General features: G+C 39.8%; 3 protein-coding genes and 1 long non-coding RNA gene across 5 annotated transcripts in view; 1 reads left to right on the top strand and 3 right to left on the bottom strand.

Moving 5' to 3' along the window:
• Window positions 1-2,322: 2,322 nt before the first annotated feature.
• The window catches only part of LOC106519405 (uncharacterized), a 20,834-nt gene continuing 7,704 nt past the window's right edge, over window positions 2,323-15,452 (bottom strand). For both annotated transcript variants that reach the window (XR_001310439.1, XR_001310438.1), the window contains exon 2: window positions 2,323-3,343. This is a non-coding gene — a long non-coding RNA (uncharacterized LOC106519405). The remainder of the gene's footprint in view (window positions 3,344-15,452) is intronic.
• Window positions 2,325-8,099, bottom strand: rabgef1l (RAB guanine nucleotide exchange factor (GEF) 1, like). Its single transcript, XM_014011062.1, has 8 exons — window positions 7,915-8,099; window positions 7,609-7,781; window positions 6,805-6,983; window positions 6,454-6,535; window positions 6,200-6,332; window positions 6,022-6,113; window positions 5,682-5,938; window positions 2,325-4,300 (listed from the first exon to the last, which is right to left on the bottom strand). Exons 1-8 carry the CDS (start codon window positions 8,082-8,084, stop codon window positions 3,875-3,877), a joined length of 1,512 nt encoding a protein of 503 aa, XP_013866516.1. The 5' UTR covers window positions 8,085-8,099; the 3' UTR covers window positions 2,325-3,874.
• On the bottom strand, window positions 9,544-11,801 carry LOC106519404 (caspase recruitment domain-containing protein 18). The gene is made up of 3 exons (XM_014011067.1): window positions 11,724-11,801; window positions 10,756-11,025; window positions 9,544-9,781 (listed from the first exon to the last, which is right to left on the bottom strand). The coding sequence occupies exons 1-2, from the start codon at window positions 11,728-11,730 to the stop codon at window positions 10,760-10,762; spliced, it is 273 nt and encodes a 90-aa protein (XP_013866521.1). The 5' UTR covers window positions 11,731-11,801; the 3' UTR covers window positions 9,544-9,781; window positions 10,756-10,759.
• LOC106519401 (caspase-1) lies at window positions 11,730-14,832 on the top strand. Its single transcript, XM_014011065.1, has 8 exons — window positions 11,730-12,071; window positions 12,889-13,164; window positions 13,261-13,349; window positions 13,525-13,698; window positions 13,781-14,021; window positions 14,112-14,255; window positions 14,337-14,446; window positions 14,544-14,832. The coding sequence occupies exons 1-8, from the start codon at window positions 12,065-12,067 to the stop codon at window positions 14,661-14,663; spliced, it is 1,161 nt and encodes a 386-aa protein (XP_013866519.1). The 5' UTR covers window positions 11,730-12,064; the 3' UTR covers window positions 14,664-14,832.

The following is a 15,452-nucleotide window of genomic DNA, read 5'->3' as shown; positions in this document are numbered from 1 at the left end:
ACACACACACACACACACACACACACACACACACACACAGATCAATAGTTTGGACACAGCTTCTCATTCAAAGGGTTTTCTTTATTTTCATGACTATGAAAATTGTACATTCACACTGAAGGCATCAAAACTATGAATTAACACATGTGGAATTATACTTAACAAAAGGTGAAACAACTGAAAATATGTCTTATATTCTAGGTTTTTCAATGTAGCCACCTTTTGCTTTAATTACTGCTTCACACACTCTTGGCATTCTCTTGATGACTTCAAGAGGTAGTCACCTGAGATGGTTTTCACTTCACAGGTGTGACCTGTCAGGTTGAATAAGTGGGATTTCTTGCCTTATAAATGGGGTTGGGACCATCAGTTGTGTTGTGCAGAAGGTGGATACAGTACACAGCTGATAGTCCTACTCATTAGACTGTTAGAATTTGTATTATGGCAAGAAAAAAGCAGCTAAGTTTAGAAAAAACGAGTGGCCATCATTACTTTTAGAAAAGAAGATCAGTCAGTCAGAAAAATCAGGAAAACTTTGGAAGTGTCCCCAAGTGAAGTCGCAAAAACCATCAAGCGCTACAAAGAAACTGTCTCACATGAGGACCGCCCCAGGAAAGGAAGACCAAGAGTCACCTCTGCTGCAGACGATAAGTTCATCCAAGTCACCAGCCTCAGAAATGTCAGGTTAACAGCAGCTCAGATTAGAGAACAGGTCAATGCCACACAGAGTTCTAGCAGCAGACATATTTCTAGAACTGTTAAGAGGAGACTGTGTGAATCAGGCCTTCATGGTAAAATAGCTGATAGGAAACTGCTAAGAACAGGAAACAAGCAGAAGAGACTTGTTYRGKTTAAAGAACACAAGGARTGGACATYAGACCAGTKGAACTCTGCTTTGGTCTGATGAGTCCAAATTTGAGATCTTTGGTTCCAACCACCGTGTCTTTGTGCGATGCAGAAAAGGTGAACGGATGGACTCTACATGCCTGGTTCCCACTGTGAAGCATGGAGGAGGAGGTGTGATGGTGTGGGGGTGTTTTGCTGGTGACACTGTTGGGGATGTATTCAAAATTGAAGGCATACGGAACCAGCATGGCTACCACAGCATCTTGCAGCAGCAAGATCCGGTTTGTATTTAGTTGGACCAACATTTATTTTTCAACAGGACAATGATCCCAAACATACCTCCAGGCTGTGTAAGGGCTRTTTGACCAAGAAGGAGAGTGATGGGGAGCTGCCTCCACAGTCATCAGACCCGAACCCAATCAAGATGGTTTGTGTTGAGCTGGACCGCAGAGTTAAGGCAAAAGAGCCAACAAGTGCTAAACATMTCTGGGAACTCCTTCAAGACTGTTGGAAGACCATTTCAGGTGACTACCTCCTGAAGCTCATCAAGAGAATGCCAAGAGTGTGTGAGTCAGTAATCAAAGCAAAAGGTGGCTACTTTGAAGAACCTAGAATATAAGACTTGTTTTCAGGTCTTTCAAACTTTTTTGTTAAGTATAAAATTCCACGTGTTAATTCATAGTTTTGATGCCTTCAAGATTCACACAATCTACAATTTTCAGTCATGAAAATAAAATAAAAAAAATTTGAATGAGGTGTGTCCAAACTTTTAGTCTGTAATGCATATGAAATAAAATATAAAAAATAAATAAATTCTATATTCCGGTAATATTGGTGAGATCTTCTATTTTCCCTGCATTGTACCGGTAAATAGTTTTTCAACAATTGTACTACAGCTGCATGAATATGTGTGTGTATATATATACAGTATATATACAGTATATGTATATGTATGTATGTACATATATTTATATGTATATGAATTATTGTATGCATCTATTTAAATGTGAATATATATTTGTGGTTTTACCTTATTTCAAAATGATTTCCTGTAAATGAAGAAACTCGAGACGAAATAGAGGAACTGAAAAAGAGTTTCAGCTGAAATCGTGCCAACGCCCATTCAGAGGAAAAAACAGAACCATGACACTAGTTTAAGATAAAATTGGAAAAACAGAGAATGAATCCTTTTTTTTTCAAACTTCTTTTTACTGAGAGGCCATTTTTAAAGTTAAATTGTTAATGTGGCAATTTAATCTAAAATAAAATGCTGAATATTAGACTAAAATACCAAAACAAATATCAATCCATTTTAAAGGTCATTTAAACCTATTTTACCTTTAATTCAAGGGAAAATATCAGACATAATTTCTTCCACGTTATGTGACGCTTCTTATTTAACAAGAGGTCACTGGATAAAGGTGAAATTTAGTGTGGACTTCATAATCAGTGCAGCAACGTAAAAATAATGTCGAGTCTTAAAGCATTCTGTTTTTATTGATCATCACACACTTTCAGAAGCCAATAAAACTGTCCCAATAAGTTAATTTTAAATTAAAGGCAGTATAAAGTCAATGAGATAGAGAAACAAACTTGTAAGGAAACAAACAAACAAAAAAAAGTTTTTGAATGCTAAATAAATAATGTCTGCATACAGTGCAAAAACAGGTAGTTCAAGTAGTTGAAATCTGCAGTAAGACCCAGCAGCTGCTGCAAGCTGAGCGTCCGGTTACAAACGTCAACAAAAGATTCAAGATTAGTAACATTAACAGAAAAATAAAATCTTAGTTTGGGACAAAAGTGTGAAAAGATGTAAAAACTTTTCCCTCACTTTAAAAGGGCCAAATTACACATTTGAAACAGTTTGCACCTGCTGTTTGCTTTTAATTTCATCTCCCCTGGACAGCAATTTAGAGTTACCAATGCACCTAACATGCGTGAATTTGGTTTGTGGGAGGACACCGGAGTACTCGGAGAAAACCCACATAAGCATGAAGAGAACATGCATCAGTTCATGCGACAGCTCTACCCACTGCGCCCCCGTGCCACCCGAGAACCCATCACTTTACCTCGAATTCGGAGCGTTAAAATCATACAAAACTGCTTGAGAACAAAATTTCCACAAACAGAGCAGCTACGGGCTTAGGAGTGAGTTTGAAGCTGCGGTGAAACTTTTTTTTGTCTAATTAAATTAAAAGCTCTGATAGAGCAAAATATAATAAAACTATATCACCTAAAACTGCTCTTTTTATAGCAGACATGCAGCCTCTTGAGAATCTCAAAAATCAAAACTCATCTTTGAATTTCTTTAGCTACTGTAAATATTACAGGTTTAACATCATCGAGAAGGATCAATATCTGCCACTCTATAGAAAAATAAAATCACTTCTGTACATCCAGCTCATAACTGGAATCTGGCATGAAAACAATATACACAAACATATGGATTTATCCATGTGAACACAACACACACACACACACACACACACACACAAACCTCGTCACTATTTCTTGTCAGAGCATTAGGAAATACTGACTAAATCCAGCCCAAACAACAAGCACGATAAGCTGGAAGGTCATTTCAGCGATATAAAATTTTTGATTTTCTAATTTTATTATTTTAAAACGTATTTTGCTCAGGTTTCCTGCTGACTTATTAGATTGGTTCCATCCTCCCCAAAAATAAATGTCTAAATGTTTGAGAAACTTGCAACCACACTGCACAAATGTAACAACAATAAAAAGTACCGAGGTACTCATGACAAACAGACGTGTCTTGGAAGAGCTTAGATTGAAGTCTTTTTGCTAAAATGCCTAATTTGTCCCCCAGTTCATCGTCTACGTTAATTTTCAGTTTGTTTCTCAGCCTTGGAGTCAACAGAAGGAAGGAACAGAAATGTCTGAGAGGAAATGTGATCCAGATTCAGCAGCTGCTGGATGTGCATACGGACAGCAAGCTTTAACAGCAAGAAAGAAGGAGAAGGCAAAGTCAAGTTGTTAGTGGTTTCTCTGCTGAGTAGTTTTGGTGTCAGCCGGCAAACACCTGCGGTGTCAGCGGCGGGGGCAGCAGCTCGCTCTCAACGTTATCTGAGTCGATCGCCGACGAMGCGGCGGGCTCCGTCCCGTTAACTTCGGCTGGAGCGGGGTTTCGCGTTTCCAGCGGGAAGCTCTCCAGCGCGCTCTGCACCGACTGCTCCACTTCATCCGTCCAGTCGATGAGGTCGCTCTCCATCTGGCGAGCCTTTTCCAAGACGCGCTCCTGCCTCTCGCCCAGCCCGGTCAGCAGGTCCAGGCTGTTGTGGGYCTGAGTGAGAGCGGCGCTGCCCGTGGCCGTGGCTCCCGTGGACTGTGGCCAGTGGGGGGACGCCYGGCCCGACATGTAGAGCTCAAACTCCTCAGAGCTCAGGTTCAAAGACTGACTGTCCAGCTTCTCTATGAARGCCACTGCGCAGCACTGAGGAGAAAACATGGAGTGGGGGTTAAAATAAATCTCACCTCTGCAGCATCAACAACCTGTGGCCTCAGATTTGCTTTTATATTTTATGTTGTTTTGTTGTTGAAACAAACTGATTGACTCACATTCACTAACACTTTATTAAAACAGATGTTACTGGTGAACAAAATCAACAAACATTTAAAAACAAACACAATGAGTGGACGATCAGATTTAAAAGACCAGAAAGAAAACACTCGCCGGCCACTTTGTTTTATTGAGACTAAGACAAGTGTCTTAAAAAAACTCCAGCCTTAAAATTTTTTGATTGATCCATAAGAAAGCTTATAAACCTTTACACCACCATAAATTTCACATTAGCTACTAGGGATACTACCGAAAACCGGTATTTTTTCAGTACCGGTTCATCGTGATGAATTTTGACCGGATCGATAAGCTCCAGAAATAACCATATCATTAACTGTGCCGGTATAGTGCGGACACGGCGCATGTTGTGTTGTTTAGAACAAGCTCTATTTTCCTCTCTCCCCTCTCACTCTGAGCTCTCCTCAACTCAAAGGGGAGGGGCTGCTAGCAACACATGCTGCTAGCAACACATGCTGCTAGCAACACATGCAGCTAGCAACACAGGCTGCTAGCAACACAGGCTGCTAGCAACACATGCTGCTAGCAACACAGGCTGCTAGCAACACATGCTGCTAGCAACACAGGCTGCTAGCAACACAGGCTGCTAGCAACACAGGCTGCTAGCAACTCGCTGCCCGCGCAGAAAAAGACGTGACATTTCATTCATCCAGCGCGGTGTTTACAGAAGTAACCTATGGAAGCTAGTTCTTAGTATGTTGATTCTGAAGTTGTTGTGCTGTCAGAGCTGATTAAATAATTATCTGACCTGCTTGTTTAACAGAACCTGCCTCTGACCGGATGCTCCGGTAAAGTATTCTATTTTTGGAGCATAGTGCCATGTTTAAACTAAAGAATCGATTGAGTAACTTTAGCATTGACCGCTCGACGTCACTATCATACTGTATCTTTCTGTGGATTATCTGTCACCAAGGACRTGGAAAATATGGTTCATATTCTGTCACCAACAATGACCCACACAGAGTCACGTGCACTGTTTTTTTTTATTTTATTTACTTTGTGTGTGTAACCCCCACCCACATACACACAAAACCAATTCCCTAGGGGCAAACACTGGTTTTATTCCATTAGAAAAATATCGATAAGAGAACCGTTAAAATACCAGATCGATAAGCAGTACCGATTAGAGCAGTAGTATCAATAAAACCTTAACAATACCCATCCCTATTAGCTACATCTGGTGCCAACTGGACATCAAAGGATGTAGTTCGTGGTGCTGTTAAAGTCATTTCCTCACCAGATTAGTGAAGTAGTAACCGTCCTCTCCGGTCCTGAGCCTGCTGGGTTTGGAGAACCGTGTGATGTACTGGATGTTGGACTGCAGCCGTGGGGGGTTTGCTTTCAGCACGATGTAAATGAGAGTTGGGAGGAAGTCGTCCGCAGACGCAGCCGCCTTCTTGCTCACTTTGATGGCGTTGAAGATGTGTTTGCTGCATCGAGTTATGCAGGCTAGCTTGTCTTTGGGGACTTGCTTGGAATCCATTTCGATGACGACTGAAACGAGGCAGAAATACGAGAGACGATATTAACCGAAAGGGATTACTGTTCTCTGTAAAACAAACTGAAGAGGGACTCACCTGTGATAGCTTTGACCACACTGTCAGAGACCTCAGGGATCTCTTCATTTACAGGCACACACAGCATCTCTATGGTGACCCAGTGCAAGTCTCTGTAACAAAACACAATCAGGGAAATCTAACTTCTCTGCTTCTCTTTGAACACCWGCAGTAAAAATTCAATCTTTTGTTTGCAAACCTGATTCTCTTCTGAATGGCCAGGTCTTTCTTCTCATCATCTGTAGTCTCGGGACAGAATACTTCCTGGTAGAGGCGAGTCATCATGTACTTCTCTACTTCATCCATAATTCTCTCCATGTGATCTGATGAACCTAAGAAGCCGATAAACAAATTGATGCAATGAAAATGCACACTACAGTGAGCAATATATAATTTCTTGTGAATATCATTAGCAACTTCAAACGTTTCTTGGATTTACGACTGATGACGCACCTTTGAGCGGGACAATGCGGCCCTCTGAGAGGTTCTGGTAGAAGTCCTGCACGCTGTCAGACAGTTCATCGACCCCGGTGTCCTGAACAAAGATTCAAAATAAATATTTTAGCTTAAATAAATACAGAGTTGAGTTTAAAAAAACACAACTAAAATCAAAGTTGTTAATGTTATTTACAAAAACAGCATGTTTAACTTAAAGGATAAATGGATGGTAATAAATCCAACTTAATTTTCTTTCTCCATCATACAATAACACTCATATTTGACCTGTAAATAAGAAAAACAATCTCGAATGAAAAGTAAATTGAAAGCAGAAGTCATTTTAACAGGCTGTCTGGACTTGCTCACCCGTTTATACACCATGGCCTCAGTGAAAGCTCGACACTGCTTGAAGATTTCTCTGCCAGACTTCAAAGGCTTGAGAAAATGGATGAACTCCACCGCCGCACGGTCGCTGTCCGCTGTCGAGTGTCGACTCRCCGAGGAGCTGGGGCTCGGGGTGGACTGCGTCTCAAACGAAGAAGCATCTGGGAAAGGAGGCTGAACTTTACTTTCATCAAAGCTACAAAAACTTTGAACACCCTTCCCGGATGTCTCCACGTAACATGMGGTGGCGAACGCTTTGTGCCGCAATCCTATACCTGTGTTTAGGTTTTCAAACAGCCTGGGGAAAGTGTAACACAAATTACTTCAAGTTTCGTGCAGTGCAACTTCGCTCTGCGCAAGAAAACTGAAGGGCAGAGCTAGAAAAAAAGGGTTCGGGTGCCATTTTTATCACTGCAGACTGACACACCTAGAGGATATAATTTGTGACTTGAAACATGAATACTTCTTAATTTACGGCTCCTAAAATGAGCTTCATCACATCAAATTATTCAGTGTAAAAGAAATGTTTCCTATTGGAGACATTCTTAATATACTTTTTTTTACACAGTGACTGACAAACATGGAGTCTCAAGTTCATTTCCCACTCAGAGAAACACACCTGTCAGAAATATTAGAACTCTAACAAAAAACAAACAAACAAACAAACAAACAAACATCAAAACACCATACAGGCTTACAAAGAAAGCAAAGGTGTTTTGGGTCAGTAAAAGGGTTTTTAGAAAATAAATAAATGAAACAAAGACTGTTGTCCACCTCGATGTTTACCTTTTTTTGGAGGTGTTTTTGTTGATGGAGTGAAAAATTTTGTGACTGTGGTGACTTTGCTGGACCTCTCCTTTGTCTTTCTTTCTTCATACTTGTTGACGGGTGTGATTGAAGGCTGTGATTGGGTCYTCTGTTGTCTGCTTGCATACGCTTCCTCTTCCTCTCTCTGCAACCTGACAAGAAAATGATCAAAGARCTCAAGCGGTTGTCGGATGGACAATCGGACAAAGTAGCACTGATAGGTAAGTCGGACACTACTTGACACTCTGAATTTTCAACAACACAAAATAATGGAGCAAGACAAACCTCTCTGCGAGTGCCCAGTCTTCTTGAATCTGCTTTTGCTTGTCTCGCTGATTTTCCTCTCGCCAACACTTTGAGCACAGGCCCTGCCAGGCTGTGTTGCCATAAAACCCACATCCTTTCTTGCAGAGCAGTTCTGATTGGTCCAGGTGGATGCCTCGCCTTTGGCTCATCTTCTTTCAAAGTAAAGGACAACTCTTGGAGGGGACAAGGAGAGGAAGAAAGAACAAGCACATCCAGAGAGTCAATCTGCAGAAAATGCACTTTGAAGTACGACTATTGCTGTTTAAATGAAGAAACAAGTAGGATTTTCCTTCTTCCCATCAAGCCTAGTTGTAAACATACAGGCTGCTTAGTATTCTTAACATTAGGTTTTATTTCAACAAGAAGTAAAAGCTTGCATCTTTTTTATTGAGATGCTCAGTAAAAAAAAATTCAAAAACACGTTTTATAATAAGATGCAGTTAGATTTAGTAGAAGGAAAAAAAGATTTAGTAGAGTTTACAGATGAATGCGTTAAGCCAAGTTAGCATTAGCTCTCAAACATTAAGTCTAACTCTCAAATTAAGTTACGACATTATCTTATTCCCCTAGAGACACACTCTACCTATCATTTCTGATAACTTAACATAATAATAAAGATGGGTGTTTGTGCTGGATAGCTTAATCAAGTCAATCGGTAATACGAGCTAAGCTAATCTGTGCTAACTAAGCTTATTAAAGCTAGATTAACGTGACGTTGTTGTCATTCTTTCGCTATATTATGTCTGAATGAATTGTTTGGAAACATACAGTTTCATTCGTCTCAACGATTGTCGGGTAAAGTCGATGTCCTTTTGGTTTGCTTTTTGGTGTATATTGATATTAGCCAGTAGCTAACTTCGTCCCTCAGCCATTTTATTTGACAGCTTCTTCTTCTTCTTCTAAAAGAATGTTGTTTTGTTCTTGAGGGGGAAACTGTGTAAGGGTTCTTCCGCCACCTAGCGGCGAGTTATTGATATTACAAAAGCTTCTAATTCCTACAACTGAACTAAAATAAGTTTTACATTTTAGTAAATATATCAATAATATAACATTTTTAAAGAATATCAACAGAAAATAGTATAATGATATTTACTTGTTATTAACTGTAAAAAATTGAAAGTTTTAAAATCTATTTTGGTATATTCCCACCTTTATTCACTATTTATACAGTAAAGAATATTTATAATGTTAATACTTAATGTTGTTGCCAAAAGAGTCAAATATAAGAAATTATAGTGGTTGGAAACACTTAAATATAAGTGAATCAATCATATTGTAATTTGCCTGATAATGCTTTTAGTGAAGTAATAATTTTTTCTTAAAGCAAAAATAAAAACTTTTTTTGTCTTTCAGGAACATTAGCATGTGAATAAATAGAATTATGTTACGACATAATGTTATTTTAATATAAAACCTGACCATTTTTAGTTATTTCCCCTCACTCCCATCTACATTAATATTTTCTCTTTGTACATAAAACAATACTAGATCAATGACATAATGAATGAGACTGAGGTTTGAGTAACAGTCAGTTAGTTTTAACATAATAAAACTTAGTTATGACAACTACAAAAAAAAATATTTTTTATGCCAAGAAGCAACCGTTTGTGTCATTTCTGTAAAACTATAAACCATGTAAATTTATTTTCTTTGTTTTGAGAACATTTAAATGTTAAAAGACTTATGTCTCGTACAATTATTACATTTCAGACATGATGATACACTGTGGCTTTGAATAAAATTGCAGTATAAGTGATGYTGAAGATCTCAGCTGTTGGTTTTCTTCTCTCCACACAGCCTCGGCAGTCAGGATGAATCAAATCTCATTCCTCCAGGATCACTGGGGCTGGAAACAGCAAAACACAACAAATGATTCATTTCTGCACCCTGGTGGTTTCTGATGTATTTGTTGCTCCTTCTGTGATTCTTAGAGCTCATTTCACTGAGCCTTTGCACTTTGTTGATGTATAAAGTCTCACCAGTGAGCCATAATGTTCAACTGAACAAACTCTTTCCTTTGTGAACTTTTAAAAAACTTTTAAAAAGTGGGTGTTAAAAGCATCAAAAATGCTTTTGTCTGAGTCGATAGCTCATCACTCTGGTCAGAGTTAAACTCAATTTCTCCAAAGGCTGTTTAAAAAGCTGTCTACGACTGGTAAGATACTTATTGTTCATAACTTTCCCACAGAACCCCACTTCAAAAAAATCTAAATTATACCTTTATTGCCACTGAAAACCTGTGGTCAGTGGAGTAAATAAGCAGAATTGTGATCATCTTAGAACAATAAAAGAAAAATGGACCATCAGTCAGGTTTAGACATTCAGGTTTTAATAGTCATCAGCTGAAATTCTGTAGGTATGAAGAGTCATTGTAGACTCTTTGAAATGTTTGAAAATAGTTTTTAACAAGTCAGAACAAGTCAAAAGCAAACCTGAACACTCTGAAGCCACAAAACACATCATTGCCTGAACGTTTGTCCACACAGTCCTTTAAAAATGTCTGTCTGTTGAACTTTTCCACGTTTGGTCACGTTACAATTATAAACTTCAACTTCAAAGTCTTTACTCAAACACGTTTTCCTGCAGGACTGGTCTGTCTTCAGCTCCATCYGTCCTCCTCTCAGCTCTGATCTTTGTCTCTGTTCCTGCTGAAGGAAGGCATCCCCCCCCACAGCATGATGCATCCACCGCCATGCTTCACAGTGAAGATGATGTGTTCAGGGTGTAGACTTAGTTTTCTGTTTGCTATGTGTGCACCTCCTGTCAGCCATACTAGAGTGTGTAAAAGTGCCAGACCCTGTCTGTACAGGAACACCTCACCTGACTATAAACCCAGCTCGGAGGAGAGCATGGGATCTCTCCTCTGGAGGTGTTGGATCAGCTTGGCGCTGGCTGCGTTTCCTTTCTTCTTCACCGAGTCGACGAGCCCTCGKGCCTTGTCTGCTCGGCTCTTGTTCACCTCAAGGATGGAGTCTTTCTCCCCTTCGTTCAGGACGCCGTCCGCGTAAAGGTCATCCAGGAGTTGATTTATCAGCTCTCTGGATGACCTCTCCACAAAATGACCCCTAATCCTGCCAACCGTCGTGGCATCTGGGAGAAGGAACATAAAAATCAGATGAAAGAACTGGGTTTCATCCTACACACACACACACACACACACAAGAACTTTTCAGTTTAAAAGCTTGAAAATGGTTTCAAATCAAATTTAAGTTTTAAACTTTCCAGGAGGGTTAAACTTATGAGTTTACTCAGTCCAAGGCTTCTATTTACTGTATTTCGTAGTAGCTACAGGGAAAATAAACTTGGCTTTGTTCGAGGAGTCACTCATTCAGAAACTATTTTTGTACCACGTGGTCTGAGCAGCWGCTCAGAAMYKRWTTTWWTTTWWTTTATTTTTYYCCCCAGCCAGAGAAACATCAACAAATAATGTCAGGTAGGGATCAAATAGTGCACTCACGTGCGCACAAACCTTCAAACAGGTTTTTCTTTGCATTTAAATCAGCTGAAACAACGTCCCGTGCAGGACAKAAGTGAAACTAACTTGAAAAAAGGGAAGAAGCTGCACGACTGGAGCGACATGTTGGAAATATGTTTTCTAAACTCACGATSTGTGCTGCTGACACTTGAGCTGAAGGACTTTACCTCCTGCAGTAACAACAGTGGGAACAGGGAAGAAGTAAATCCGACCCACCCTTTTCTTCACAGCCATACGATAATTTGTCTCATAAACACCGCAAAGAACAGATATTTAAGTTTTTGACTGCTTCTAATCTAAGTCTCTGTCTTACCTGCCATGGCTTCAAACCCTGGAATCGACTAAAGTTTGAGTTTAGCACAGTGCTGCCAACTCCGGAGCAAGAAAAGTCCTAAAAGTCGCTAGAGGGGTTTAAAAAAGTCGCTAGATCTAGTGATAAAGTCGCAAAATTGGCAGCTGGACTCCTCCCCTGCTGTAAAAGGAGCTCCTCTTCCTCAGCGCTGCACCTCTGGCGTTAATGAACTTAATCCGGAAGTTTCTGTTTTAGTGATCTCTCTTCCCAACAGAAAGGATCTTTGTAGACGCAGTCACAAAGTTGCGCTTTTGTTGATTWATTCTTTATCAGATCCCAGTCGGARCCAGAAGAACTGAACGATGGCAGGTAAGAGACGTGACTGCTGTTTACAGATATGATTGATGTTCAGTGTTTTATTTGCGATTAAAAAGTACGTTTTTMTCGCAAATATATGTCCTGTTTTCCCCCGACAGAGGAGAGGTTGGGTCCGGTTTATAARTGTACAGCCAGGACCCAGAAAAAAACCCAAACAACATTTTTTTTCCTTTTGAACGCATGCCATAGTTTTTAGTTTCACTTTCATAGCAACTCTAATGCTCCAGTTTCTGATATATCTGCAGCTGTAAGAACAGGAAACTGCGTGTTCCTGTGTAACAGAGATATATGAGGATGATTAGAAATAAATGTTTCACCCACTATCAGTTTMCTGTCAGTTTTACTGCAGGAACTAATTTCAAATATAACTTGGCCTTTTGTCAAAAGAACGAGACTTCAGATCTCTCAAGTTAKGGAAAAATAAAAAATAAGAAATAAAAGAGGGTGGTGGGGGAGTGAATTATGTATTTTCCTGGCACATTGTTCAATTCTATACCACAATCAAGTTACTATGCTACCTTCAGTTGTTGTAAAAATGCTATATACATCAAAAATAAATTTGACTTTACACCATAGTCGATCTAAACGCATTGAAATTGGCCTCAGCTACCGTTTCTGACATTCCCACTTCAGTAGTCTGCACAAAGAGGAGGGGCGTACACGATTCTTCTCAACACGTATCACAAATTTAGAATTTGGTAACTTGAAAGGGGACAAAGGGTTTTTGAATACAGTTAAATTTATTTTGTGGTTTTATTTAAATAATTACAAGCTGAAACAGTTTGTGTCCGTTCCTTTACAAATCCAGACAAGGAGCTTTTCAAAGTGAGATCTGCGTTTGTGGACAAAGTCTCCTTAGAAGTAATTAACCAGCTCCTGGACGGCCTTTTGGAAGACMGGATGTTAAATTCAGGAGAGATGGAGGCTGTACTTGAAACGTATGACACCAGAGCCGACAAGGCCCGGGCTCTCATCGACAGTGTGAAGAAAAAAGGACCTAAAACCAGCAGGAGGATGATTGATCTCCTGGAACAAAAAGACCCAATGCTTCATGAAGAGCTGGGTTTGTCTTCGGCTCAACCAGGTACAAGAAAAGATGCTTGAATGTTTATAAAACACTGTTATAAACAAGTACAATGAACGTACCTCCTGTAATGTAATGTGGKTTTTTTGTTTCCAGCTGCGTCGCCCCCAGCGGCTCAGAGTGGGTCGACTGCACCTGAACTCCCCATTGAAGAGTTCTGGAGAACAAAACAAAACAACTCAAATGTCAGTAATTCATTTGACTTACAGAAAACTCACCTTTACCCAGAGAAAACACCGATACACTCTGTTTATTGATAAAAAGAAACACATTTCAGTGCAACTCAAGTCTGTGTTGTTTTCTAATTTACCTATTAAAACAATGAGTGCCTTTTTTGTTTGCTCCTAATTTGTTTCTCAGGTTTACCCTGTGACCAAAGCTTTCTATCAGAGCCGTGTTGCCCTGATGATCACAAATATCAAGTTTTCTCAGGCGACACAAAGAAACGGAGCTGAGAAGGACGAGGAGAACATGGAGAACCTGCTCCGAAGTTTAGGATATGAGGTGGTGAAGCACAGAAACCTAACTGGAAAGGTACTATTTTAAGAAAAAGGAAGATTTTCTGGTTGATATGGAGGTAAAGCAGCTGATGAGTGGATCTTCTGCTTTTATTTAGGCCATCGAGGAAGCTTTAAGTGAGTTTTCTACACACCCGAAACTAATAGAGGCGGACAGTGTGTTCGTGGTCATCATGTCTCATGGAAAGCTCGGAGCAATTCTGGGCGTCGACTGGAAAGACRATGACAAGAAACCAGATGAGTTCCCCATTAACAACATTTTTAAACTCCTGGGTCCGATAAAATGTCCGCAGCTGGTGAACAAACCCAAGATCATCGTCATCCAGGCCTGCAGAGGAGGTGGTGGACACAAATACTCCAAAACTCATTGAAGATTGATTCAGATGTTCTCTCAAACCATCTGATTGTTCCTCATGCTGTTTGTTTCAGCCCAGAAAGGATTTCTTCTTGTCAGCGATGGTCCAAACCAAGCTGATGATGCTCCACAACCCAGAGAGGAAGACTTTGAAGAAGACAAGATTCACTTTGTTCACAAAGAAAAAGACTTCATTTCTCTCCTCTCCTGCACCCCTGGTGAGTCCAAATACTTCTTCTTTAGTCTGTTCTCTCCTCAGTGATAAATGTTTTATTTTGTCTTTGCACATTTTCCTGCAGATACTGTGTCGTACAGATGTCCAAAACTGGGATCTCTCCTCATTCTGTACATTGTTGAAATCTTCAGAGCAGACGCACATCGGGAACATGTTCAGGAGCTTTTCCGGAAAGTAAGTTTTGCACAAACAGTCTTAATGTATGAGAAACCCACAAAGCCTAAAGGTAAAYGCCACGTATCGTTGTAAAAAAGATGTTTGAACCACGCAGGTCATGCAACGCTTTGAAGAGCTGAACACCGGGAGAAGCATGCAGATGCCGACCATAGACAGATGCACCTTAACAAAACACTTCTACCTCTTCCCGGGACTCGTGGCTCCAAAACCCTAACAGCCCCACAGAAAGAAGGTCTCCAGGCCACAGGAGCCATCAGCTGACACTACACTTACACCAGTCCAGTGCAATAAAAATGAAGTTTTGAATGTCACTTTTTAAACGAAGCTCGTTACCAGTGTAGTGGTCACCTCGAGGTGGAATACTGTATTCAATTCAATTCAATTCAATTCAATTCAATTCAATTCAATTCAATTCAAAAAATGTATTCATTTTATTAAAAATAAAATAATTATATACAATAGAAACTAAGAAAATACACAAATCAAAAATCAAAAATAAAATGAACGGTAGCAGAAGAATAAATCTTATAATGTCTGCCCCTTTTATCCCCAATATATATTCAAAGAAGAGAAACAAAACTAAATAAAGATAAAAATAAAAATAAAAACATCAACTCAAACAACAATTCATATAGCTTCATATTTTGCTCTTTCATATACCTTCAGAAAACTAGCTTTTATATATATTTCATATAGACCGGTACATAGATCTGGCATTTTTAAGATCATCCTCCAGACCATTCCATAATCCTATACCCTGGATTAAAGTACATCTTTCTCTCAAGCAAGTACAAAAACATGGCTTCAAACATTTCCATCCCCTTAAGATAACAACAGCTGTCTGAACTGCCCCACCTCCGTCAGCCTGACCCAGGGCAGCTGTGGCTACAATGTAGCTTACCATCATCAGTGTGTGAATGTGAGTGTGAATGAATGATACACGAAAATTGTAAAGCATCTTTGAGGGTCTGGAAAAGCTCTACATAAGACTAATGCATTATTA

Source organism: Austrofundulus limnaeus, unplaced genomic scaffold, assembly GCF_001266775.1.
Source record: "Austrofundulus limnaeus strain Quisiro unplaced genomic scaffold, Austrofundulus_limnaeus-1.0 Scaffold76, whole genome shotgun sequence".
NCBI lineage: Eukaryota > Metazoa > Chordata > Actinopteri > Cyprinodontiformes > Rivulidae > Austrofundulus > Austrofundulus limnaeus.
Note: the sequence above shows the minus strand (reverse complement) of the source record. Positions and strands in the feature narration are given on the sequence as shown.